This window comes from Poecilia formosa, unplaced genomic scaffold (assembly GCF_000485575.1).
Source record: "Poecilia formosa unplaced genomic scaffold, Poecilia_formosa-5.1.2 Scaffold53, whole genome shotgun sequence".
Classification (NCBI taxonomy): Eukaryota; Metazoa; Chordata; class Actinopteri; order Cyprinodontiformes; family Poeciliidae; genus Poecilia; species Poecilia formosa.
The window spans coordinates 2,312,353-2,337,304 of NW_006799992.1; the positions used below are offsets into that span (position 1 = coordinate 2,312,353).

Here is a 24,952-nt window from a genome sequence, read left to right on the forward strand (position 1 = left end):
TGCCAAAGCTCAGGAATGCAGATTCACCTTCAACTCAGTGTGGAAACAATGTCGCCCTACACAGCTTGCAACGCAACTTCACAATTAGCAGCATCTATTCATGAAAATTATTAATTTCTTTGATTCAGTATCAGATGTAAATTATTTCAAGTCATTTTGAGCCGAACAAAATTCAGCTTCTAAACACAGCCCAGCTAAAGAAAAAGTAAAACTCTTCCAGTACTTCCAGTACTCTGGGGCAAGTTGTAGGACACAGCTTTCACTGAGTTTTAACTACAAAATGGCTTCAACCCAAAGCAAATTTCTGAAGAGAAAAACAAAAAAAAAAAAGGACGCAGGCAACTAGAAGAATCACATTTTATCTGTACAGCAATTAAATAAAGCTAAACAGAAATCAGAAGCTTATGCCCTATGTCTCTGTTGCCTGATAAAAACAGAATCTTCTTTTAATAATTACTGAAACTAAAGTTTGTAATACTCAATCACCCTGGCCTCAATCTTACAACCTCTAGTTTTAAACACTGTAGACAGAATACATTGCATTACTTGACATTTCCAGGTAGTCCCTATATAACTTAGTGCCATCATACCACCTCTTCAGTACTGATTCAACCAAAAATGCCGAAACTACACAAAAACTGCATCAGAGCCTTTCTTTTCCTTTCGCATTGCAAACGCTGAAAATTAGATTAAAGAACATCTACAGCAAAAATGCTTCAAGTATCACGGTTGGAGAATGAAAAGGTAATCTCAGTTTACAAAATTAATAAATTTTTCTTCACTCAATCTCAGGAGTTGAAGTTGTCTTGTGATTTTGGGGCGTCGGAGAACTGGGCGGGAACAAGAAGATAAGACCGAATGTCACCGAGAAAATGAACTCTGCCTGAGTTTCCTAAAGGAAAAGACACTTCTCTTGGAAAGGTTGTCTGGTTTTTGTTTGTTTGTTTGGAGTTCTTTGGAGACACCGGTTTCGGGGCATGGCAATGGCGTTTTTGTCCACAGGAGAAAGAGAATATAAATATGGTGCTGCTAATCTCTCCTTTGGTTCAGTCTTCATAGCCCCATGGTTCTCTGCCTCTTTCCGAGTGCTTCTCCCGTCTCCATGGCTGTGGAGTCGTCACGCTCCAAAGCGGCTTCAGGCTACATCTGAATTTCAAAAAAGAAAAGGCAAAGTAATAAGAGCAAATAAATAAATGCAATACAACTCACTGACCTAAACATATGAAGGAATAAAGTACTTTTTTTTTTTTTCTGAAGGAACGAGTGTTTCCTGTACACACACATCTACAATTGAACAGTCCTGTACAATATATTTGCAGTGCAATTTTGTCATCCGTTTCTTGCATAAGTTATCTTGAATATTAATACTTTTATGCACTTTGTACCAGACAACATGATCTAATACCACCTACAGTTATACTGGAAGAGTGCAACATTTGTGTAGGAAAACGGCGTAAAAACTGGTGTAATTTTTGTCGAACACGTCTGCTAGGAATTATCCACAAACACCAACATTCACATATTTCTTTTGTGAGCCTGAGTGTACACATAACATGACACATATCCAATTGTAGGTAGTATAATAAGACAATAGATAAGCGAAATAAGTCCTACTGACCTGGTCCCTGCTGGGCTGATAGATCTTCAACTGCACTCAGAGGCTTTAGAAGACCGTTCTCCATGAAGGCTACGACAGAAACTTTACTCTCCTCTTCCTCCGTCTCCTGCTGCTCCTCCTCTCCTTCAGGAGGAGACAACCTGGAATGTGAAGGCAGCGAGATCACCTCTTCGAACGCCCCGTTCTCCCTGTCAAAAATAGAGTGGGAGTAAAAAAAAAAACCCAACAAAAAAAACGTAATAAACAGGATAGAAACTGTGCGGTGTAATTTGTTTGCGCTGTACACCACCTCTGGTCAGGATGGCTCAGAGGAGTGGTGCTGGGATGTGGGCTGAGGTCAGGTTGGTGACTGTTGCTGTTTGTCTGAGGCACGGTGGCTGCAGGTGCTGCAGGAGAACCAGGGCTCACTGACGGAACAAGAACAGTAACTATCAGTGGCATCCTTCACTGGAACAACAGAGGAGAGGTGTTTTTGGGAGGAGAGAGGTGTGTTCATGTTACCTGCGCTGTCTCCGGTCCTGACTTTCTGGAGATGAGGGAAATGAGAATAAACATTTTGAAAGTGTGTTAGGCGTGTTTTCGGTTTTTAACCAATATGGGCTTTTACCTTATCTGATGTGTCTGAGCGTCTGGTTCTCTTCATGATTTCCTCGAGACGCTGCAGAAGGTAAAGACGGGAGAACGTTTAATTTAAAAACACAGAGGATTTTTGGATGGGTTATTTATTAATGTTTAAGGACGTCACCTTTTTTCTCTCCAATCGTTCTGCTTCTTCCTTCTGAAAGTGCTTCTCCCTCTCCTGCCTCAGTCGCTCTGCCTCCTCCCTCAATCGAGACTCCTCCTCCTCTTTCTAATCCAAACACAGAGACGAGCACTGAGACAGAGCTCAGCTAAATTCGGCACCAACATGTAAATCTCACTGAATCAGAATAGAAAAAAAAATACTCAGATGATGATACTATTGAAGATTAAAGCTATTCTCTCCTCACTTGTGTCTTTTTTATTTTTGCTTACAATTGTGACATTTAATGTTTTGGGAAAAATTCCGGTTTCCCAATTACTATCTAGGTCATGACATGACATTTCTGCTTAAAATATATTAATATATTCTTAATTGATTATAAGAAATATATATATATATTTTATAAACTAAATGTTGTGTTTTTATACATATAAAAGTACTTATAATCATGGAACCAAACCAAAAAAAAAAGGTTGCTGTGTCCTTTGACCTGTTTCTGGAGTCTCTCTGCCTCTTCTCTCTCCCTCTGAAGCCTCTCCTCCTCAGCTTTTCTCTCCTCCTCCTCCTCCTGCCTTCTCCTCTCCTCTGCCAGACGCTGGGCCTCCTCTTCTCTCTTCGCTCGCTCTTCCGCTTTACGGCGGGCCATCTCCTCCTTTGCTAATCTGAGCGGAGAGAAACAAATGACGTTGATGCAAGTCAACCTGCAGCGTTGGCGACACCGCTAGATGTCCTCAGAGGGCCTCCGTACCTCGCCTGCTCCTCTCGTTGCCTCCGCTCCTCCTCCTCTCTCTCCCTCTGCTCCCGGGCCAGCCGCCGTTTTTCGGCCAGGATCCGACTGGCCTCCTCTGGATCTGTGGTGCCAGCTGAAGGTTTCTGAGTTGGAGGACTGCTTGTAGTTTCTGGAAGACATCATAAAAGAATCGTTGAAGAAATTCGTCCTTCCAGCATGATTTACTTTTGTGTCGTTATGACCGACCGTTGACTTCAGCTGGTGCCTCACTCGGGGGATTGTTCTCACCCAGTGGCTGAGGTCTGGGTTGAGGAGGACTGAAAATCTTCCCTTCTTCCTCTTCTTCTCCTTCTTCCTTCGGAGCTGCTGTTGGCGTTGAGGGTTGGGAGTGCTCAGGTGTGACCCTGACAGGACGAAGGTTTCCGGGATCATCTGAAACGGGAGATTTAAGCAGCTTGGGAGTTGGGGGACGTCCCAGCGTCTTCTGTGGAGGTCTGTGAGCAAACGAGAATAAAAATGTTATATTAGAAGGTAAGGTCAAAACAAGAACTTTTTTCAAGCTTCATATTCGTTTTGGAGAGAACAATAGATTCATCTACCTGCCAGCAGAGGGTGGTGTTGCTTTGTTGGACTTTTTGCCTGAAGAAATGGAGGACTTATTGGGAGGTAACGTCAGAACAGGAGCCAGTGGAAGGGACAGGTTGCTCCAAGACTTCCTGACGCTGTCACGGTCCTTATGCTTACACGGATTTTTAAAGATGCAATGATAAAAAAAAAAATATTAATACACATTTCTTCGTTTGCTTTTTGTTCCCTCACCATCTAAGCAAATTGGTACCATCCCATGCTGTCTTACACAGCATGAAATAAAAAGTTTGGCGTGGTTACATACCAAATGAAAACGTGACAAACATTGTGAGTCAGAAGGAAATCACGCATGGTTTTCAAGTTTATAAAATTGAAGTCTGTGACATAGATATTTATTCAACCTCCTTAACTCTGATACCCTCAAATAAAATGGATCTATCCATCTAAATGGACAGGTGAGAAAAGGAAGAATTAAAGAAGCGTCCAAGAGGTCCGACACATCCCTGTGATGAAGCGAGATGGTGGCAGCATTATGCTGGCAAGATGCTTCTTTTTTTTTTTTTTTTTTCAGAAACCCAAACTGTACAAAGCAACCATCAAATAATTTATATCAAAACCTTCCCATGTGTTATGCCAGACCAGTCAAAACCCAGACCTGATTCCAGACTGAGACGCTGTGACCGTTTGAAAAACATTTGTGCTAGGAAATATTCCTTCCATACCTGCATAGTCCCTGTGGTCCTCCTCCGAGTGGCGGCGGAGGCCGGCGAAGCTTTCTCTCTGCTCAGGTTCCTGTCCTGGCTGCGACAGTGAGGGAGCACTTGGGCCTGCAGGGTCTTGAATGACACGGCGCCCATGGGGTGGCAGGAAACTGAGCGAGGACACACAGGCATGGCTACCGTGACGATGCACAAGGCAGGCGGGGAGGTTTGGAGTGTTTTGGAGCAGGTATGATTTGGAACAGCGTGGGAATTTGTGGGACATCAGAAAAGATTTGGCAAAAAGGCACATAAAAATAAAGTTCAGAAGGAAAGGTGGAAGTGTAAAGGAAGTTAGGTGAATGGTATGAATAAAGCCATGCATTTAGGGAGGTCAAACAAGGGGTAACAGGAATGTAAAGGTGATGTTTTGGAAGTAACAAAGCAGAAGAGAAAGAAGCTGTTAGTTGCTACAGATTAGTAGAAGCGCAACATATATATACAGACATTACCTAACAACAAGAAACACCCCGAGGAGGGAAACATATTTAGTTTATTATTCAATCAGGACAAGCTAGTCAGTATTACACTTAACACCCAACACCAAACAGAGGAAATATGTACAAACTACAACATGAACAACAAGCTAAAGTGCCCAATGTGTCTAATGTCAGGCCAAAGAACAAAGTGACAAATAGACGGAATGAACTTTGTTTAAGCCTACAGGTGAACGTAGGTGAAGGCTTTAGCCCGTTACCTCCCAACATATTTTCCTTAGTACCTCCTTTCTTAGGAAAACAAGGAACTTTACCACATGCATATGGAGAACCCAGAGCACATAGTAGTTATATGTGTACTCTTATGAATGCACCTTTCTAATTGATCTCGCTATTGGATATATTTATTTCCTATTAAAGTTGGTACAATGCACTTGCATAAATTTGTAAAAAAGAAAAAAAAAACAACATAATTGGCAATGTAAGATGTTCCTCACCAAAAAATATAAATAAATAAAAATCTATGTTGTTTTCTGGTAAAAAAAACAAAAAACACATCCATGGTGACTGTTTGGTGGCCAATGCACAATCCTTTTCGAACTTGCTTTGAGAAAACTACCCACAAATGTTTAATAATTCTTTATGAAATTTGTAGTTTTCAACATGAAAACAAAAAAAACACATATTAAAAATAATATATGATTATTGTATAAAAGACAATGCAAAGTTGTACAAAGTTCACACAGTAACCTTGCAAACGTTTTGCTACGGAGACAGGAGGAGCAGCCAGCCCTGTCGATGGGTAAATACTTCCTAAACAGCTTAGACACCAGGATCTTGCGGTCTGCTTCAGTGCGTGTGTTTGTTTACGTGTGTGTGTGTGTGTGTGTGTGTGTGGTGACCAACAGTGAGCTTCGGCTGCCCTGATACAGGCTGGCAAAGGCAGTTTGGGACAGTGTAATGCTTTAAGTCCACTCAAATCTTATTAACATTGAAAACCCTCGAGGTCAAGACACTCTGTTGAAATATTATTACTTTATTTCTACTGTACAGGTGAAGACTTATGAGTGATTGCAGAAAGTCTGTCATCAAATTTAGGATAACCAAGAATGAAAGAAGCGTGGACGGGGCTGTGTGTTACCTGACTGCTCTCCAGACAAGCTCATGGCGCTGCGGCTCCGGGCCAGGTATGAGTGTGTTGGCTGCTGTAGACGGTTCACCATGCTGCTCTCCCATGGCGTCAGCGGAAGTCGGCGGAGTCCTGAACACAGACGCATGCAACACCTGAGCTTTGATAACAGCTAAAACTATTACCTACCCACTTATCAGCCCAAGCAGTCAGTCAAAGCAGATTATAAACCATCCGCAGGCCCAGCACAACTTCTCTTTGCTTATCCAAAGTGAAAGGTGAACAGAAGTCAAGTGGACACCCCATTGCATGCGTTAAACTGGTAAGTATCAGAGGAAGCAAACACCTTGAAGTGAACTGCACACAAAAGGCAAGATGCAGGTAGGAGAGCAATAGCAGAAGGCTGCAGCATAAAAAAATATCACAATGCAGCATCAGATTACAAAACCAGACTTCCCAGGATTTTATACAAGCAGTTTAAATATCTGACCATAACTCCCCCAGTTGCTCACTGGGAACACACATATAAATAATGTTCATTTTAATCTGTTTACCCCACTTTAACACAACATCAGGCAAAGCATGCAGTGCGGCAGGGCTGGGTTATTGGAGCTTTTTCAATGCTCTGAAAAAGTACTTTCACCCCAGAGTTCATTTGGTTTTCCTTGTTTTGGCACACTTCAACAGATCAAGCACATTTCAACGTCAGACAAAGATAACCTGAGTAAAGGCAAACATCAGTTTTTAGAACATGATTTCATTTATTAAGGAAAAAATAAGACAAATTTCAGTTTGTACTCGGAGTGAACACCTGAAGAGAACTCAAATTTTAAGGAAAAAAAAAAACAACACAAACCAACCTGCCCCTGTGTGAAAAAGAAATTGACCGCTATAATGTCTCTGCCCACCTTGGAGGCAAAAACTGTCATTGAGTGTTGGTAATAAATGGAGGAATTTTGAGCCTGTTTGCAGAATTGCAAGAACCTGTTTAACATTTCGCCACAACGTCTCAACAGGATTAAATCTGAAGTGTATCCAAGCCCCTTCAAAATCTTAACACTGGACTTGCTGATGTGCTCCCGATTACCATCTTGTTCCATCAACCCATGGACTATTTGCCCAAAACGTTCTTTGGGAAGTTAATTTTGTGAACTTTGAGTTATTTGGACATTCTCCGAGGCTCTACTTTTGCCTAATTTCTTTCTTCTTAGGAAATCATAGTCACTTTCTCAAACTGAACAAAGATGGGCTTGCAGATGTTTTAATTTCTTTTATGACCTCCAAGATAAGATGATGATGTGCTCTTGGAACAATCTTGGTAGTCCGGACACCTCTTGGCTTTTACTATTATTCCCTTTTTAGACTGATAGATATAAAGGTATATCAATCTTTAAATTTATTTAGATTGGGGCATAACAGGTCACTTAGATCTTATTGACTTGTTGTATATTTAAATAATTTATTGACTCTATATGTCAGGCAGGTTGGTTTAGATAACTTTTGTCCTTAATAAATGAATTACCACATAAAAAAACTGCTTTTTATATTTGCTCAGTTTATCTTTGATTGACATTAAAATGTCTTGGCTATATGAAATATGCAAAAAAGAAGTAATGTAATGGGGCAAATACTTTTCACAAGTATGCAAGTAAAAGATACCAATAAGCTGAAAACTGAAGGAATGAATGCTCAACGAATGGTACTGTTAAACAATTTATAGCATATGTATAATTTTTAATTCTGCCTAATTATTGTTTTTTTTTTTTTTTGGTATAGCAATTGAGGTATTGAAGAAGGTTTTAAATTGAATTAACCGGTAAACAAACTTGATAATATAGAACATGGCATTTTTTAGTTTTTTTTTTTGCCATGATGCATATATAGCATTCCCATAAAAAAAAAGAAAAAAAAAAAAACAGGATTATCCTACAAAGGATTATAGAAAGGGGTTACGTTGGAGCCCAATCCTAGTGATTAAATACTCAAGTGGAAGCATGTGCTCCTTCATAACACAGTGAACTGTTGTGAGTTGTAATTTAAGCATAATCTGCAATCAGAATCCAGACGTCCATCGTTTAATTTTAAAGGAACCATCTTTTTTTTTTTTTTTTACTTTCATTCGCAGTTTTCAGCCCATGGTCTTTTCTGCTCTGTGCATCATAACATAAGAAGTCAAAAGCGCCCTAGATGAAACCTGTGTTTTTGTGCTGCGTGGTCTTCCCCTGATGTAGGCGGGGTTTGGACTGAGCTTTGCTTATTACAGGGGTGGAAGCTGTTCTCATCTGTAAGCCTGTCAGCAACATATAAACATCAGAGGATACATGATGTTTTAAACTGTGCACGAGAAAAGATACTTCAAAAACAATAAACAGTTTAAGAAACCCCGCCAAGAGTGAGACAACACGATCAATATTCCCCAACCTGTCCAATAAGTATGATGCTACTGTAAACCACTATCTGAGGCACGTACAGTATATCTGGGAAAACAAAATACATTTTTTTACGTTTTTGTCTTTCATCCACACAAAACTCCGCCTAATACCACTAAAAAAAGTTATTTATAAATGTGCCAACCAAAGAGAAGATTTGAGAAAAATCTGTGTTTGTGTGTTTACATAGAAAAACTGGGCTGCGACAAATAATGTACAAACTATTTCTACATACTTGCTTCGACACAATTCCCAATAGACATCGTCTTGTGTTTTAACTTACAATATGTGTACAACATTATTTTTGAAAACAATGTGGAAGAGATATTTATTTTTTTATAAAGATCTATCTGTGTGTGTACATGGCCTGACATAAATGAAGATATATATATAAAAAAAAAAAAAAAGAAAAAAAAGAAAAAAAACGTTGTGCTAAATGAATCTACGCTAACTGGGACAAAGTAACACTCAATAAATTCCAATTCTCATAATTTCTGTAGACTAACAGCAAGTCAAATATTCTTATTAACCTTTACAACAAAGATTTAGCACAATCCAACTCTCAGCTAAAAGTCTTGTGGAACAATCCCATATAAAGGATACAAAAATATAAGGAAGTGACATGTGCATGTCATGACTTTCATTACCTCTGTCTGGCGAGTTCAGCAGTGTGGCAGACGAGGAGGAGAGGCGCTTGGTAATGATGGGATCCGTGTGTTTGGATAAATTCACGGTGGACACCGACCTTCTGTCAGCATCTACAGTCAAAATGAGAAAAATAAATTAATGATGGCAAACAAAAGGAAGCGAGATCTGACCCAGCAGACTTTAAGTTTCTATGCATTCATTAATTTAGGTTAGAACTGGAAAACTACCAACTCCTAAAAAAAATAAATTAATTAGTGCTAAATGGAAATGTTGCGTCTTTGCAATACGACTTTGGTTAACGTGGTGCGCTGCTAACCAAATACTAACGATGCCGCCCACATAGGGTCTACATGTGTACTACTGCTAGTGCTCTAAAACTAGCCAGCCAACTGATACAGAGCTATAATATTCACAGTGGGACGTCAATCCGTATCTGCGGTAGAAACTGAAAGCACTTTGCATGTGCTCCAGTCCAGCAAGGTCGAGTGGACAGAGGAAAGCAGACTCCACAAAACCTGAGCCGAGAAAGAGCAAAGACGAGATAGAGGAGGGAATGAGTCAGACAGAAGTTGAACATGAGGATGAAAGAGAGAAAGACAGGGAAGGCAGAGAAGGGTGTGAGTAAGCAGTAACAACAGAAGGCAGCGAACCTGAAAAGTGCAAAAATAAACATGGCAGAACAATTCTGACAAGCTGAGGCGGCTGGAAAAGTTTGTGATTTCTGTGGCGAACTCGATGTGTTAGTACAGGGCCTTTGCGGGTATGAATGTGTTTCAGTACCAGCTGGTATGCTTGGAGTGTTGGTGTGCAGCGCTCCTCCCCAGGACCAGCGGTTTTGCTTTGGTCTGGTTTTCTGGCTCCGCTCCAGCGTGCGGCGTATCACTGCCTCATGACGCACCTTCAGTCAGAAAAACAAAAGAGAAATTCCTCAATGTGGCAACTTCTTAGGCTTTGAACAAGCTCAACATAATCTCTTCAGTCTCTGTGCTAATAACACTAGTGAAGAAAGTGTTTTTGTACACTAGTTTTACGGCTACGTGAGATATGCCAAATAAATTAGAAGACAAATCATCCAAATAATACTTGTATTTGCAAACAAATAGAAATGGGAGTGAAGGAGCAATGCAAAAAAGACAGAAAAATTACCACAAAGTTACCACTTCACTTACAGATCAAATTTAGTGTAACTGAACCAGGGTGAGTGTGAGTAATAAAAGCCCCCGTGAAAAGCGTTACAGTTTAAATTTCAGCTTCCACGTGTATGTGAAGCATTGTTGAAACATAAAAAAAACTTGAAGCCAAGTCTATACAGTTGAAACCAGAAGATTAAATACACCAAATAAAAGATACAAACATATTCTTTCTCATAATTGTCTTGATTTTAGGTTAGTTAGAATAGCCAAAATTATTTATATTTGCTAAATGCCTGAAAACTTAGCCAGGACAATTTTTAGAGATTTTTTTTTCTAACTATATTTGAATTCCCCACTATAATACAAGCAAGTATACACAATTAATTGATGAACGTATATCATTTGTTGAACTTGTTTTATCCAAACAGATCGGATGTGATGTCAAAAAATATTCATAACATTGCAGTTTTGTATAACTTATGAGCAATCCGTAATGGTTGCCACTCGTATTTATCTTTTATTAACTCTCAGATGAGGCTCGTCAAGCATAAAAAAAAAACCCAAATGGATGTATACCCGGTCCTCCTCTTGTTTTTGCCTTCGCTTCTCCTCCACAGCGACCCGTCTTTTCTCCTCTTTGATCCGCTGCTCTTCCAGTTTTTTCTTCCTCTCCTCCAACTGTTTCTCATAGTGCTGCCTCGCTCTCTCCTCGCGCGCCTGCCACTGGGCCTCCTTGGCAGCTGCATGCACGTACGCACAGACAAGTTGGAATTTGACTCGCATAATTAAATTCACACACATACACACGCACACACACATCAACAAGGAGAAGGGTCAACGGCACTTCCCGTGAGAATGCTGTAAACTTCCAGCACAAAGTAAATCCTTATATGAAGTCAGATCTTTGACTTATGTAAAACATGATCAGCATGTGTAACAAACAGCTTTTGACTTTTCAGCCTTCCTAAGACCTGCCTGATTTACTGGCGTATTATGTAAGGTAGAATCCATGGCAACTGGATGCCTGGGTTCACCCTGGATTTTATGTAACTTCCAGGGAAACAGACACTTCACAGCTGCCAACCAAGTTCAGCCGCAAAATGTCAGGAGAGAATAAAGGAACAGCCACAGATTCGCTTTAAAACATCAATTTTCCTCTGAATGACTTTCAAACACATGAAGATAAAGGGTGCTCACCATTCTGTTTTTCCCGCTCCTCCCTGCGCTCACGGGCCAGCCTCTGTCTCTCATCAATCTTGTTAAAGAGCAACGAGTCTGCAGCACAGTTTACTAGTACTATTAGCAAGTCTTCCATTTAGAAGGGTAAAAAAAACAAACAGGAGAAACTGGCAGGTTGTTTTTTCAGTAAAATACATTTATTCTAAATGAGTTACCTGTTTTGGTAGCAGCATAAGTACTTGTGTTTTTGCTGGTGGTCCGATTAGGAATGGGAGGGGGTATAGGTGTCCCAGTGGGGGAGTAGGTCTGCCCAGAGGCTGAAGACCCTCGACCATCCTCAGACCTGTACTGGGAGTAAGATGCTGAGAAGAAAAACAGATTGGTATCAAACACTGAGCAAAGAGACTGAAATGGAAAGAAAAAAAAACAATAACAAAAAAAAAAAACTATGATACATCGGAGCCATGAAAACATTAAGTCACAAGTGGAGATTAATTGGTCCAACATGGAAAAATGAAAAATCACCCTCAGCCATAAAAGTTTTACCTCCGAATTACAGTCGGCATTATTCCCACAAGATGATGTTTTTCATCAGACCCTCAATTTGAGATTCATTACAACAATACCTGCATCCCTGCAGTGTGTAGGTACGGAAGTGATTTAATTAGATTTCAATAGTGTTTTAACCTTTGAAAGGACCAGAATGACGGGATTTTCTGGTTCATCACTCTATTTGGTTAGGAATGAGTGTTTCCCATGTAATGATTCTCACTAAGCATACTTGAGAAAAACATCGAAATATCTGATCTAAAGTTTCAACTTAAAAATGATCTACTCTTTACACAGCTGTTAAATTAATTAAATTGTTAAAAAAAACATAGATTTTCTCTAAATAATGTTTTACTCTACAAAATATTTAAAACCATACCATATTAACTTTCATAACTCCCGGAGCTTTCTTTTTACTGTGCCTAGTAGTAGTATAATTATTTACGCGTCAGAAGTCAAAGCTCATTTCAGTGATTTTACTATCATGGTAGTGGACTTGTCCAAATGCAACTGCTTAACTAATCATTAATAGGAATTATTGACAGTCTTTATTATTGACAATGAGTTGTGAATTATCATAGTACAATGGTGGAGACTTGCATGTCATAATCCTGAATACCAAGGTCAGAAATCTCAATAAAATATCTGTACTTAGCTTTTCTTGGACAATTTCTCATTCTCACTGAGGTCTGACCTACCAATTTAAATTGTTAATGTATATCACAGAATAAAAAAAAAACCCTTCGTGTTCATTATGAGATGTGCATACTTTTGAAACCAAAATAAAAAGAAAGAAAGGTGCTGCATTCAAATTCCCATGTGGGGTCTTTCTGCATGGAGTTTACATGAGTGCATGCAAACTCCATGCAGGCTGCATTCTGATACACTTAAGCCATACCGTAGCTGCATTTATAGTGCAAAGGTCCAAACAAAAAAAGAGATGTGTTTATGTGTCTGGAACATGCTTGCAGCAATAAATCTAAGATTTGTAAGAACAAGCACCTCTTATGAGCTGTGTGAATAAAAACGGACTAAGAGTGTGCTTGTGGTTTCTGTTACATGGTTGCCTCTACTAATAGGAAAAAAATTAAAAAAAATATTCAATATCACATTTTTTTTTTTTGTTATCGCCAACATTAACGTCTCATAGAGCTGAGTTATTGATCATTGGTTCTATTGCCTCCAGGGTGACTCAGCTCTTAATTTTAGCCATTTGGAAACAAAGCTTTATTTAAGATGTGATGGAAAAGAACTAAAATAAACCCTTTGAGTTGAAATATTAGTGCCACTAGTAAGTCAAGAAGACAAAAACAGGGTTATGTACAAATATAACTAGAATAATAAAACAGAAATTTGTGCGGAAGAGGTAAATGTCACAATTCATTCAATTCCTCCAAGCCCAACTAAAATAATACACTTCAACACCCATGTGGGCTTCCTATCTTTTCAGCAACACCACAGCATGTCTAGTAATTACCCACAACAAGGCAAAAGAGGAGCAAAGTACAGATTTCATATCTGACTCCACCGGTGTCTAAGGTTAGACAAAGTGTCTATTTAAAACTCCCGATTCTCAATTTCTTGTGTACTTTCATTCATGCGTCTGACATCGCCGACTCCACCCACAGCAGGCTTAACAGTTTTACACGAACTTACAAAAAGAGTCGAGAAAAGACATCAGGTCATAGTTGACTGGGTATTGTGTGACACCGTGTATGGGGCAGCTGCAGAGGTGTGTACACAAGCATTCACAGGTCTGCATTGCCTCAGGTAGATGTGGTCATAATGACTATTGTTACAACAAGAAAGGCAGCACCGGGACTTTGTTCGCGCCTGAAAATCCATTTCCTCATATAAAAGATCGGCTCAAAAAGGAAAGGATCATTTCCCGCATCTCAATATTTAACTTGATATTTGTCTAGAAACTCATTATGAGCTTGTCATGACATTAGAGAAAAAACAAAATGTGCAAGAGAATATATATTTGCGTTTCTGAGGTCAACATCAAGTAGGGGGAAGGGGACAGCACGCCACAACTGGCAACTTGTTTTGATTCACAAAGCTTTGAATAAACCTCAGTGTGTTCAATGTCCCATTCAAATGTGTTCCCTCATAGCCAACTTTGCCCAGCTCTTTATTCCCACAACTCATCCAGGAAAGGTCAGAATCAGATGAGATAAAACCTGCTCATTTCATTTTAGAGTCTGGCCTAAAAGGCCTTCTCCTAGTGAGAAATTTATGAAATGAATATCTAGAGAGTTGAACAGGAATCCTTACAAGATGTCTAAAAACATATTTATTATATAGAGTAACTTAAGAGAGGGAAAAACATTAGTCTTGTCTGAACTAACTGATTGGATCCTTTCTTACTGACAATGTCTAGTTTCCTTTTGAGGTCTGAGCTACCTATTCTGATGATAAAACATCAAATGGAAAAAATATGCTACAGGATCTTTGGTAGATGTCACAGATTTGAATGTAGCACAAATGAAGGCATTGCATTATCTCAAACAATCCGTCAAAGCATATATTTGAGATGTAGCAGCTGATTTCTGGGCACAGAGTTCTGGCCTCTGACCGCCTGATTGGTGCATTCCTACTTACAGTATATCAAAGTGATTGGAAAACACCAACACCAAATATAGTGGAGTTTATGTGAATGGATTCACCAAGAAGCGAAAGCTTAAATAAACTGTATTTTGAGTGCAGCATGCAGAACAGGATGCTCAGTAGTGGGAGGTACTTTGTGCCCCACTTATCTTGGTACAGCCCCACTCTGCTGTTGTTAAAACAAATGCACAAAGCAGTGCGCATCCATCGCCCAAAAGAAAGCTACACAGAGACTATCAAATATATATGTGAACAAGCACTTGCTCAAAACACGAGACTATGTTGAGGTAAATACATATTTAATGAGATACAAAAGTGTCTTCTTCATACTAACTCGGTGTAGGATTTTGATGCGACATCCTAGTCCCATTCATTCAGCTGTTATGCACCAACAGCACATATTTTAGCCAGTTGAAATAATTCACTGCGCTAAATGTGCAAACATGATTTTGTCACCAACTGGTTAAAGTTTATAGACTGATTATAGGACAGAAAGAAAGTAAAGAGGAGATACAGAAATAATCATACAGTGTGTTCCCACAATGTATTCCTGAGAAAATTTTATACTTTTACACACTTAAGTTCTTAATGCAATTTTTATGTGAAAATACAAAATAAATTAAGTGAATTTACTGCAAAGTTAGGCTGTAAGCACAACGTCTGCATAACAAAAGATCAGATGGACAAATGGACATTTCATACATAGATAGAAACTAGAGTGTAGAAATGCTATTTTTTCTGTGCTCTAGTTTATTTTTCCATATGTTTTATATACTGCAGTGATTTGAGATTGTCATTGCAATATTAAGCAATATAATTTTCCTATTTATCCCCATAATATGAAGCAATATTATCCATTAAAATGAAAAATTTAAACATCAACCCAAACATTGCCTTACATTTCTGCTTCAAACATGAACGTTCACTTGGAGTTTATGAAACCCATGTAGTAAAAACCCAATAGCCTAAAAACGCTAGAATATTTCATGCCAGAGTAGCGACGGACACCTCATGCCAAATAAGTGATAATAATAATAATAACAAGTATAAAATCAAATTGTTGGTACAAACAGCATATTAAAAAAAAACAAAAAACAATCAGTTGCAATAACCTCTCCACTGATCCGATATACTTTCAGCGTAGCTGTGTCCTTCCTGTGCATCTCACAGGCATCCATCTGTTGCAGAGGTCAACAAACCTCCGATAGCCCAAAGTGCATTTGCTTGTGCACACTCGCCTGCTGTTTAACACCATCCGCAAACACATTAAACCTTCTATGCGGTGTAATTGAACCTGCTCACAGTAGAGGCTTCCTGTCACGCTGCTCTTAAGCTTCCAACATTTTTTATTTTAAAGATTCAACTATGTGGGTTAAGTAATAACTACGTTACAAAGCATAAATAGGGGGGGCGGGGCTTCTCAGAAACTGGAAGATTGTGGTTTGTGTTTGAAGATGTTTAAACCGACAAATTAAGTGGTGAAAAGGACATTTTTGCTGTGCATCTCCAATTTTACTTTTGTTTTCTCGTGAAAATCAACTGTATTTATCGCCCTTCATATCTGTCCTTGGTTTCGGTGATAAAAATCAGCTGAAAATAACTAACATAGCACATGACTTTAGCCAGACAGCATTCAAGTACATATAGAAGATTGGTTCATGATGAGTTCAACTTTTGGAGATAAAAGTTAGGTTTTTTTTTTCCCCTGCCAAAATATAATATTGTACAGAATATAAGTACAAAAATCTCCAGATGGTAATGAGATTTTGGTGAACTAAAAGCATAACGATGCAGTCAAAGTACCTTCTTTGACTTCTGACCATAATATAACCCAATCTTATGCCCTCTCACTCCTCTTTCCCACAGTTCTTATCTTCACCTATTGCTTGATCAAAATATAATAAAGTTTTATTTAATACAGATCGTCCAGTTGGCCAAAGCACAAGGTTTTACCTGAGTTGTTCATAATGTCAGATGTATTAATCCAAACGTGGGACCTCTGACCCTGCCTGGTCTGTCCACTTCAGCTAAATCAATCACGGGGTCGGCAGTAAGGTTCCTACTTCCTGAAAGCATTCTTCCTGGCAGAATCTGAGCTCAACCACAAAGTCCACAGTCCAGGTAGAAACCAAAAGGAAAACTCCTCCATCCGGCTTTTTCTAAATTAGATTTAGAAAATGAGCGAGGTCAGTCGGTGTCACCGCTGCTGACACGCCAGTCCCCATCCTTTTGTCTGTGTGTGCATGTGTGTTTATGCCGTTTTGCATGAATATGTGTTACACAGAGTGAGATATAAGAGAGAGTGTGACAGTTTAATCTGCCCCTCCCTCCTCCTACGCTCGTTGTCTGTCTGTCTGCACTCCCTCCCCACCCCCAGTCTATCTGCATTCATCGCCAGTCAGATTAAATGGTCAGAGTTGGCGATTAATGCTCTGCCGTCCAGGCCAGGGGGTAACAGGCAGGCACAGTGTGCAGCTCCTTCCTTCCCTGCAGCCTGAGAGGATTAGCTGCTGCTAATGCTAAGCCAAACTGTAACCTCCAAACACCGGAGCGGCAAAGGGGGCAGGGTTGAGAGTATTCCTTTACAGCTCTGGACGAAAGGTGCAACAACAGTGCGTTTTATAATTTTGTGGTTCGAGCTGCATTGTCTTGCATACGTGGTTCAGCCTCAAACGTAAGAATGTCTGCTAGGCTCTCACAAACAGCAATATTTATGCAAAAACAAAAATCAAACTGAAAGTTTGCCATCTTACTTTTGTCAAGACATTTCTCAGTAGCCACCTTATTATACTTTCAAATTCTCCACAAAGTTTGTGATTCGAGTTAAAGATGATATAACTTCATCTGATAATTTTCAGGGAAAATATTTGCAAAGCAACTTAAACAGTCAAAATAGAATGAATAAAAAAAAACATTCAGATGTTCCTTCCAGTTAAAACACACAGTACATATCAAAAAAATTTAAACCCTTTGTATTTTTACACATTTATGTCATTTTTTACCCTCAAACTGATGGTGCATTTTATTGGGAAAGCAAAGTCGTTCATAGTTGTAACATGGAAAGACTTCTGCTGAGACTTTTCCCCATTTTAGTTGCAAAGCAGATCAGCTCAGTCAAAGGATGGAGTCAGTGAAAAATAAGCAAAAAGTTTTGCTGTACATCAAATTGGTAAGATCTAAAATTTGCCATTGTAGCTCTGGCTATAGATTGAGGGTCATCCTGATGGAGTGTGAACCACAGCGCCAGCTGCAGTCTCTAACAGGTTTTTCTTCCAATGTTGATGTGCATTTAGTTCCGTTCAAGCTGTGCTATTTTAAAGAAAAGCCTGTTTGTCAGTGGTAATATCATGTTCAGGGTGAAGCGTCAGTTCTCGGCCACTACTATTGTCGGTTACGGTATCTTCTGACCAGAAACAGGCAAAAGCTGCAATTCCAGTCTCTTCCTAACAAAGTATTACCAGAAATACTTAACTTTTGAAGACCTGCCAATTTAAGAGAAAGTCCCAGCACTGCATATTTCTTACTGCTGTGACTGCAGTCGTATGCTGGGGTGTTGACAGAACCTCTTTGCTTACAAACGCATTGCCATCACATACATGTGTGAAGCACACTGCACCTCCGCTCTCATCTCTGCTGTCCTTGTCTTGACCTAATCTTGCAGCCTCAGCTAATTTTCTTTCTTGCACAAACAAAAGTGTCCATCATCACAGTCCCTGCACACCAACGGTGTCTGCGAAGCGCATTCTAATCCAAACCCCATAAAGCAAAGTGCAGCAAGAGATTTTACTTTTGAGTATAAATATATAATGAGCCGTACAGTAAGAAGAAAAAAAAGAAGTCCGCAAATATTTTGTGCGTCACATTTTCAGAGCATCTGCAGCTCCGACTCTCTGGAGAATGCTCAAAGTTTCCTCAGTTCAATTATAAACTCTTTGTCCCAGAAAATGCCCTTAATTTAGATACATTAACGCACACTCAAACTTGCACGGTCACATTGGACACCCAGTCAGTCTACTTTCCTTCATACCTCGTTTCTTCTTCCTGCCTGCCTCCCTCCGTCTCTGTACCTCCTCTTCCTCAGTGATGGTAAAGAGCGGTTGAATCGTCAGCCGGCTGCCTCTCTTCCTCAGCTTCCACTTGTCTCTGGGTGATCCACTTCCTCCACCTCCTCCTGGTTTCCTATCCGGCATCGCCTGCCCTGTTGCAACTGCTCGAGCCCCCAGGCTAACTCACCCGAGCCCTGCCCATCCCACCCCACCCAAAAGAGATAGGGAACTGTTCCGGAGGACTTTGGAGGTCAGGGTCACCCCTAACAGCGCTCTTCTTCAGGAAGATGCAGGTATCTTACAGATAAATACCCATAGCCATGTTAAACGAGGTACTTTGAAGCTGAAAAGGTTTGCAGATGATACAAAAATAAAGTAATTTTGAGGACGGCCAAAGACAGGCAAAAAAAAAAAAAAAAAAATGATGAGTCAAGAATAAACCCAGTGCAGTGCAGAAGAAGGAAAGGGATGCAGACAAATGCAGTAGCTCAGAGGACCAGCGAGCAGAGAGAGTGAGGATGAGGATGAGCTCTCTGGTGGTGTGGCTTAGAAAAGAAGACTTAATCCACGAGAGTGGCTCCGCAGAGGTCTGTAAGAACTGCACAAGTGACTCCTGTACTCCTCAGGAGGATGCTGCATCTGCTGTCTCCACACACACACACCCCACCTCCCGTCTTTATAGTCCCCTACATCTCATCTGCAAATCTGCCAGGAGAATTACATCACATAGCATTTCCTTCTACTGTACGAAGATATGCGCACACAGGGACGAGGAGGATGCAAAGACGTTAGGAGAGTCGATAAAATATTCAGTGCAGCTCCAGTAGTGGAAGGTGAGCCGGTACAACGTAATGGGTTTCCCTGACAACAGCAGCACATGGACCAGTGACAAAGTGCAAAAGTAGGAGTTTGACAGGTGGACGTCAGAGCAAAGAAGCACAGTTGTTGCTGGATGCAACCACTCCAAGTCAAATAATGCAGTACTGGAGCCATTGCTCTTGGAAGGAGTCCAGAGAGCACATGGTTTATGGCTCCACCCACCGTCTCCACTTAAAGAGAAATCATATTATTTTTATATGGGCCAATTTCTGGTAGCAAGTTATACTCGAATGATGCGTGTATATTCAACCTGTTCTTTTATGTTCCCAAAAAACTCAGCGTACCAACCGCTTCTGGCATATTCTCCCACACCCAGAAACAAACAAACAAACAAACAAACAAACAAACAAACAAACAAATAAGCAAGCAAACATAAAAATGAAAAATAATCCAAAGATAGTTTTAAGAAGTATTAACTCTGGGTTCCCCAGTGTACATGTATTTTTTATTTCAGATTTTTATTCATTATTTTAAACAAACAACAAAAAAAACGTTGCTTTTCTTTCTACTTCACAATTATGCACTAGTTTGCTGCTACTCACATACAATCTTAATATACAAAACTAACATTTATAGCAATAACAAGGCAAAATGTTAAAAGTTTTAAGGACTGTGAATATACTTTATACATTTGTGAAGTCAAAATGCTTAATCAGCAGTTTGTCATTGGAGCTATTCATTTAATATCTCTATTAAAGGAAATTTTTCCAGTAATAATAATATAAAGGAATTCAGGCCAATAGTTGCAGCCTCATCTCCTCAGAGAGCATGTGCTGCACAAACACAATCATGGACGAGCAATCTGATCTTTGTCCCCACAGGACACAGCAGTGCTGTAAGCCTACACCTGACTTTAACGTGATAGGCTCTGCAACACGCCCTTCTCACTCATATTCAGTGTGGCAATAAGACACCAGTACAAATAGGATTTTTACATGAAAAAGGTAAGTGAAGTTCATAATTAAGTGTAGATGTATTGATACTGGGATATTAACACAAATTTACACCTAATATTCCTACAGTGAATATGTCATAAGTAGGCAACCAGAAACTGAAAGACAGGTAGGACTAAATGAAAGAAAGAGGAAAGCGGATTAACACAATGAAATAAGGGGACTGAAAAGGACAGAAGGGAGGAAGTGAGTTAGGACACAAAGAAGGAAGGGAAGAAGGAAGGGCTTGAATGAGTAAAATGAGGAGGACAAGGGTACAGAAAAACTTTGGCAAAGAGGAAAGGCAGCAAAGGAAGGAAAGAATGAAGCTACAGCACAAGTAAGATGGAATAAGACAAATGAAAAATGAAGGGAAGGATGGCTACAAAGACCGGGTAGGGCACAGAGAAGGACAACAAAATAAACATAAGATGAAAAAAAGAATATATTGAAGAAAGGAAAAGGAGCTGGGGCACAAGGCAGGTAGGCAAGGCACCAGGAAGGAAGGAAATAAGGAGGGACAAAGGGAAGTAGGTGTGAAAGGAAGAAAGGGAGGATGGAGAGATGCAAAGAGTGAAAACAAATATTTTCTCATGCACCATGTCCCTTTCCCATACGGAGGCTCTCGACCTCGACGGGCCGTCCCGATTTTAACTCCCATCCTCAATGCCTTTGCTGCATGTCTTTGCCCACTTCTCTCTGCCCCCTTCCTGTCTGATTACTGTCAAATAAAAGCCAATAGTACCCAAAAAATTATTCAAAGACAAGACAAAACAACAGAAATTAAATTCTATCTTGCAACTTTTAAATCCTCTCCAACACATCTGAATCAGTTGGCTGAATTTTCTCATCAGAACATCACTCAGGTTCACATGCAATCTTAATCATACTAATGGACGGAAATGAGGCCATTAACGTGACTCAGGTGTGCTGGAGAAAGGAAAGTGTAGTGGAGAAACTACACTTCACTGGCATTAGTGTGCAGACTTTTACAATTAAAACTAATCATGCTTAAGCCAACACTGAATGCCCATTCATAGCATCAGGGCGTAGGCTTCGGGGCCTGTATTCAGAGTAAAAACGTGTTGTTGCTGCAGTTCAGTGGGTATCGGGCAGTCTTAAGTTTTCACAGTACAATGATTGAGTAAAAATACCACAGTTGTATGGACTCATCATATTTACAAATGCAAATAGTCCTAATCCAATTCATTTATTTTAAACCAGAGAACAAGTACATATGCCTCGTTCTGCTGAAGTAGCAAAGCATGAATTATCATATTTTTTTATAATATGCACACCTTTTATTATTCTAATATTAGACAACAAACAAACAAGCAAGCTGCTCTTGGCTTTTTCAATTACTGCTTTAAAATAATGTCACCGTAGTTAGAGTGACTGGGGACATCTCCACAGCATGATGCTGCCACCTGCATGTTTGTGTTTGTTTCCATAGGATCACTATCAGGGTATCGGGGTCTTTGCAGCTAAAAATAGAGACACTTTTTTTTTCTTGTATGCAAACACATATTATAGTGACCACAGTGTTGTGAGAAGTTTAGTAATCCAGGAATCATAAGTTTTTAAAACCTGTTATTCCTCGATACAGGACACAAGCACATGCCTACTTGATTGGACATTATTTGTAATAAAACAGCAAATCATTTTATTCACAAACCGATTAAAACTTTCTGTGAATAAAAGGTTAGGAGTACAAGTAACACCTATACTTTCATATAAACTTAAGATCATACTAGCAAGCATATAAACCGAAGAGCAAAATTTCTAAAAGAAAAGATAAGGCTCTGATTTATTACCCATTATTCGTTTTAACTTCTCATAAGTACAATTTTTTTTTCTGTTTTTTCTTTTACTCTATGGACCTATTTTGCGTCTTTAAATAAAGTTGATTGATTGATTGAATTCATATTTTTGACTTGTTTATTTTTGTTGCCAAAATCCTGTACTAATAGCTAAAAATAGAAATTGACTGAAAGTGATTTACACTGTAAAACAAGACGCTAATCTTCATTTGTAAATCCCTCCCAACAGAAAACGTTCAGTCATCAGACGCCACACAACGGAAGACAAAACAATGACAAATTCCAGTCATGGAGTCACAGCAGGTTAGTACACTAACAATAAATTAAAAAGCACCTGCTCAATCCCTATTAGACTGGAGGGGTGTGGCTACATGTGGGGGGAAAAAGTTTCTCTTTTATTTTCTTTCAAGTAATAAGAGATAAACATTCAACAGAACTTCTATCCAATAAACTAAAATTCACTCACACAAGCAATTAGTTCTACTTCGATTAACCCTTTGCTGTAATCTACTAATAGATGCTAAAAGAAAAATAGTTACACCGGTCTAAGGAGCAATTTCATTTCATTTCTCAGACGGTGGTAAGTTTATCAATAAGCCAAATTTAAAGGAGTTTTTTTTTTTTTTCTACACCAAGTCTCCATTATAACAAACCTCCGTTTATCCATTAATCCACCTGTCACACATCGAGGGAGGAAGCTCTGACGGAGACCAGCTGACAAAATGTCAGCAACAGGTGTTTGTCAGGAGGAGCTCACAATGTCGTTCAACGGCAAATACAAATGAACAACTAAAGAGGCTCGAGTGGTGTGAAGAAGAGCGGCTCGAGTTAAAAAGTCAAGCACAAATAAAGTAAAGCAACCGGTTGGGTGAGTTGGTTGACAGATAATCCCATTCCCGTGACCGACCGGTGGGGAACCCGAGTTTGTTTATAATTTAGACCTTAAAACAGCGACGGGGAAAAACAACCAGAGGGGCTCAGGTGAGCTGAGGCTCAGACGGAATGTCTGCAAGTTAAAAATTATTTATAGGAGTTAAGAGTCGCCGCGGCATTAGAGCTCACCTTGGGACTCCGGAGGAGAGGTGTCGCTGCCATCCTGCTCCGCCATTTCTCCTGACGTCAGCTGAAAGGGATCAGCAGCAGGAACCAGAGGGACCTGATCCCTGCACAGGGCTGCGGTGACTTGGGGCCCCTCCCACGGACAGGTATGGGCTCATCATCTCATCATTCCAACTCTACCCCACCAAGAAAAAAACTGCGCTACTTAAGAAATAATAAATACACATAAAATCCATTAGAATTGTGCTTTCTGCAGAGAGAGAGAGAGAGAGAGAAAAAAAAACATATTTGAAATGATTTATGTTATTATACGCTTTCTGACACTCGGATTGGTCAGACACGATTTACTTTGAATGAAGAAAAGTCTATGGGGTTTGCAGACATTTTTATAAGAGGAAGGACCAGGTGAAATAGTTCTGGATTAAACGCACAATGTGTAAGAGCGCCATCTGGTGACTAGTAGAAGTGATTTCGGAAAACAATTCGAATTTAACATGGGGAAACCATGTTAAATTTCAGTTTGTTTCAGTTGTGATTCATACAGATGATGCCCAACAAACCACATTCACGGATTCAGAGGGCGAAAGCAGCCATGTTGTCAACACACCTTACTGGCGTGCTTCTTGACATGGACTGTGGAAAGAGTTTGAGCCCACGTCGCATGAGTTCCTAACAAAATACATAACATACTGTTTGTGGTCGTAACTTTACAAAATAAGGAAAAGTTTCCTGTGATAGCAAGCCTCAATAATCCATGTTGCAAGTGTTTTCAATTGAAGTTCGCCATAGTACCAGCAGAGGGAGCCCTGTTCTCAATTTAGAAACCTTTCATTCATCAAAACAACATTCAGTGTCTTTTGTTGCTTCGGTATCTTTGTTATTTTTGGTTCTTTCATAAATTCAATCCGTACAGTACAGGAGGCAGGTGGTACAGATTTTGTTTAGATATGAAAAATGCTTGAGATCATTACAATCCAAAACATGTAAGAGACATAACAAAAGGACATTGCAATTAGACACAATGAGGCCCAAATATCACAAGTGCGTGTCTGTTAATTTACTCTGCAATATTGGCAAAATGTTTTGCTGTTCCTGGATAATCTCTCTTAATATCCCTGCTTTTTAACCAGACTGTGTTGTTGTAGCCTCTTCTTTTACCCTGAGCAAAACAGGATTTGATTGGTGCAGAGAAATCTGGAGCCATGGCAACCAGCTGTTTGGCGATTTCTCAGATGGAGGAGGAGGAAGGAGGAGATTGGCCTGTAGGTATATACTCGGATACTGGCAGACAGATAAACATGTTGTCTGACGGGATGGGAGATGCAGAGAGCAAACGACTGGGAATAAAAAAAGGACTGCACTCATTCAGCTCCCCTGTGTTTTTATTTCAAGGGGGTTTGATCTGAGACCGTCAACCCCCACAGCTGTTGTTTCACACAGATCCCCTCCAGACTAAGACGTCCCATTTATTTCAGCTCCTCAGGTTTTGTGTATGGTCTATTTTTCTCCCTCCCCCTATTTTATATTTGTTTAAATTGCCTGTCTCAGAATCCCAGAACAGGATTAACTCGGTAGGCTGGTTAAGCACACAAGGTGAGATCAAAGTTCTGTGAATCTGGCTGTGTTCAAATGTTTTGATGAAAGGCTGATAGACCTGTCATTAATT

General features: G+C 39.8%; 1 protein-coding gene across 11 annotated transcripts; it reads right to left on the reverse strand.

Annotated features, from left to right (window-relative positions):
- Positions 1-340: 340 nt before the first annotated feature.
- On the reverse strand, positions 341-23,401 carry map7b (microtubule-associated protein 7b). 11 transcript variants are annotated; one of them, XM_016671917.1, is made up of 20 exons: positions 23,290-23,401; positions 11,607-11,753; positions 11,410-11,487; positions 10,789-10,952; positions 9,860-9,977; positions 9,493-9,594; positions 9,079-9,189; positions 8,197-8,292; positions 6,015-6,134; positions 4,401-4,573; positions 3,690-3,829; positions 3,337-3,584; positions 3,109-3,259; positions 2,851-3,022; positions 2,364-2,468; positions 2,226-2,276; positions 2,120-2,144; positions 1,908-2,025; positions 1,619-1,806; positions 341-1,146 (listed from the first exon to the last, which is right to left on the reverse strand). In XM_016671917.1, the coding sequence occupies exons 1-20, from the start codon at positions 23,333-23,335 to the stop codon at positions 1,136-1,138; spliced, it is 2,364 nt and encodes a 787-aa protein (XP_016527403.1). In that variant the 5' UTR covers positions 23,336-23,401; the 3' UTR covers positions 341-1,135. The 11 variants fall into 11 exon arrangements, with proteins under 11 accessions (XP_016527403.1, XP_016527400.1, XP_016527399.1 ...); XM_016671914.1 differs by lacking the exon at positions 23,290-23,401 and adding an exon at positions 18,578-19,526 and having other exon boundaries at positions 3,379-3,584; XM_016671913.1 differs by lacking the exon at positions 23,290-23,401 and adding an exon at positions 18,578-19,524 and having other exon boundaries at positions 4,401-4,549.
- Between the last annotated feature and the right edge of the window lie 1,551 nt (positions 23,402-24,952).

What these genes read in the sequence shown, in the direction of transcription:
- map7b (XM_016671912.1), bottom strand. Translation starts at nt 18,740, where the DNA reads ATGCCGGATAGGAAACCAGGAGGAGGTGGAGGAAGTGGATCACCCAGA. An exon ending in CAGAGAGACTCCAGAAACAG is followed by an intron (nt 2,469 to 2,850) that starts GTCAAAGGACAC and finishes TGTTTGGATTAG; the next exon opens with AAAGAGGAGGAGGAGTCTCG. An exon ending in GCTCAGACACATCAGATAAG is followed by an intron (nt 2,145 to 2,225) that starts GTAAAAGCCCAT and finishes CCTCATCTCCAG; the next exon opens with AAAGTCAGGACCGGAGACAG.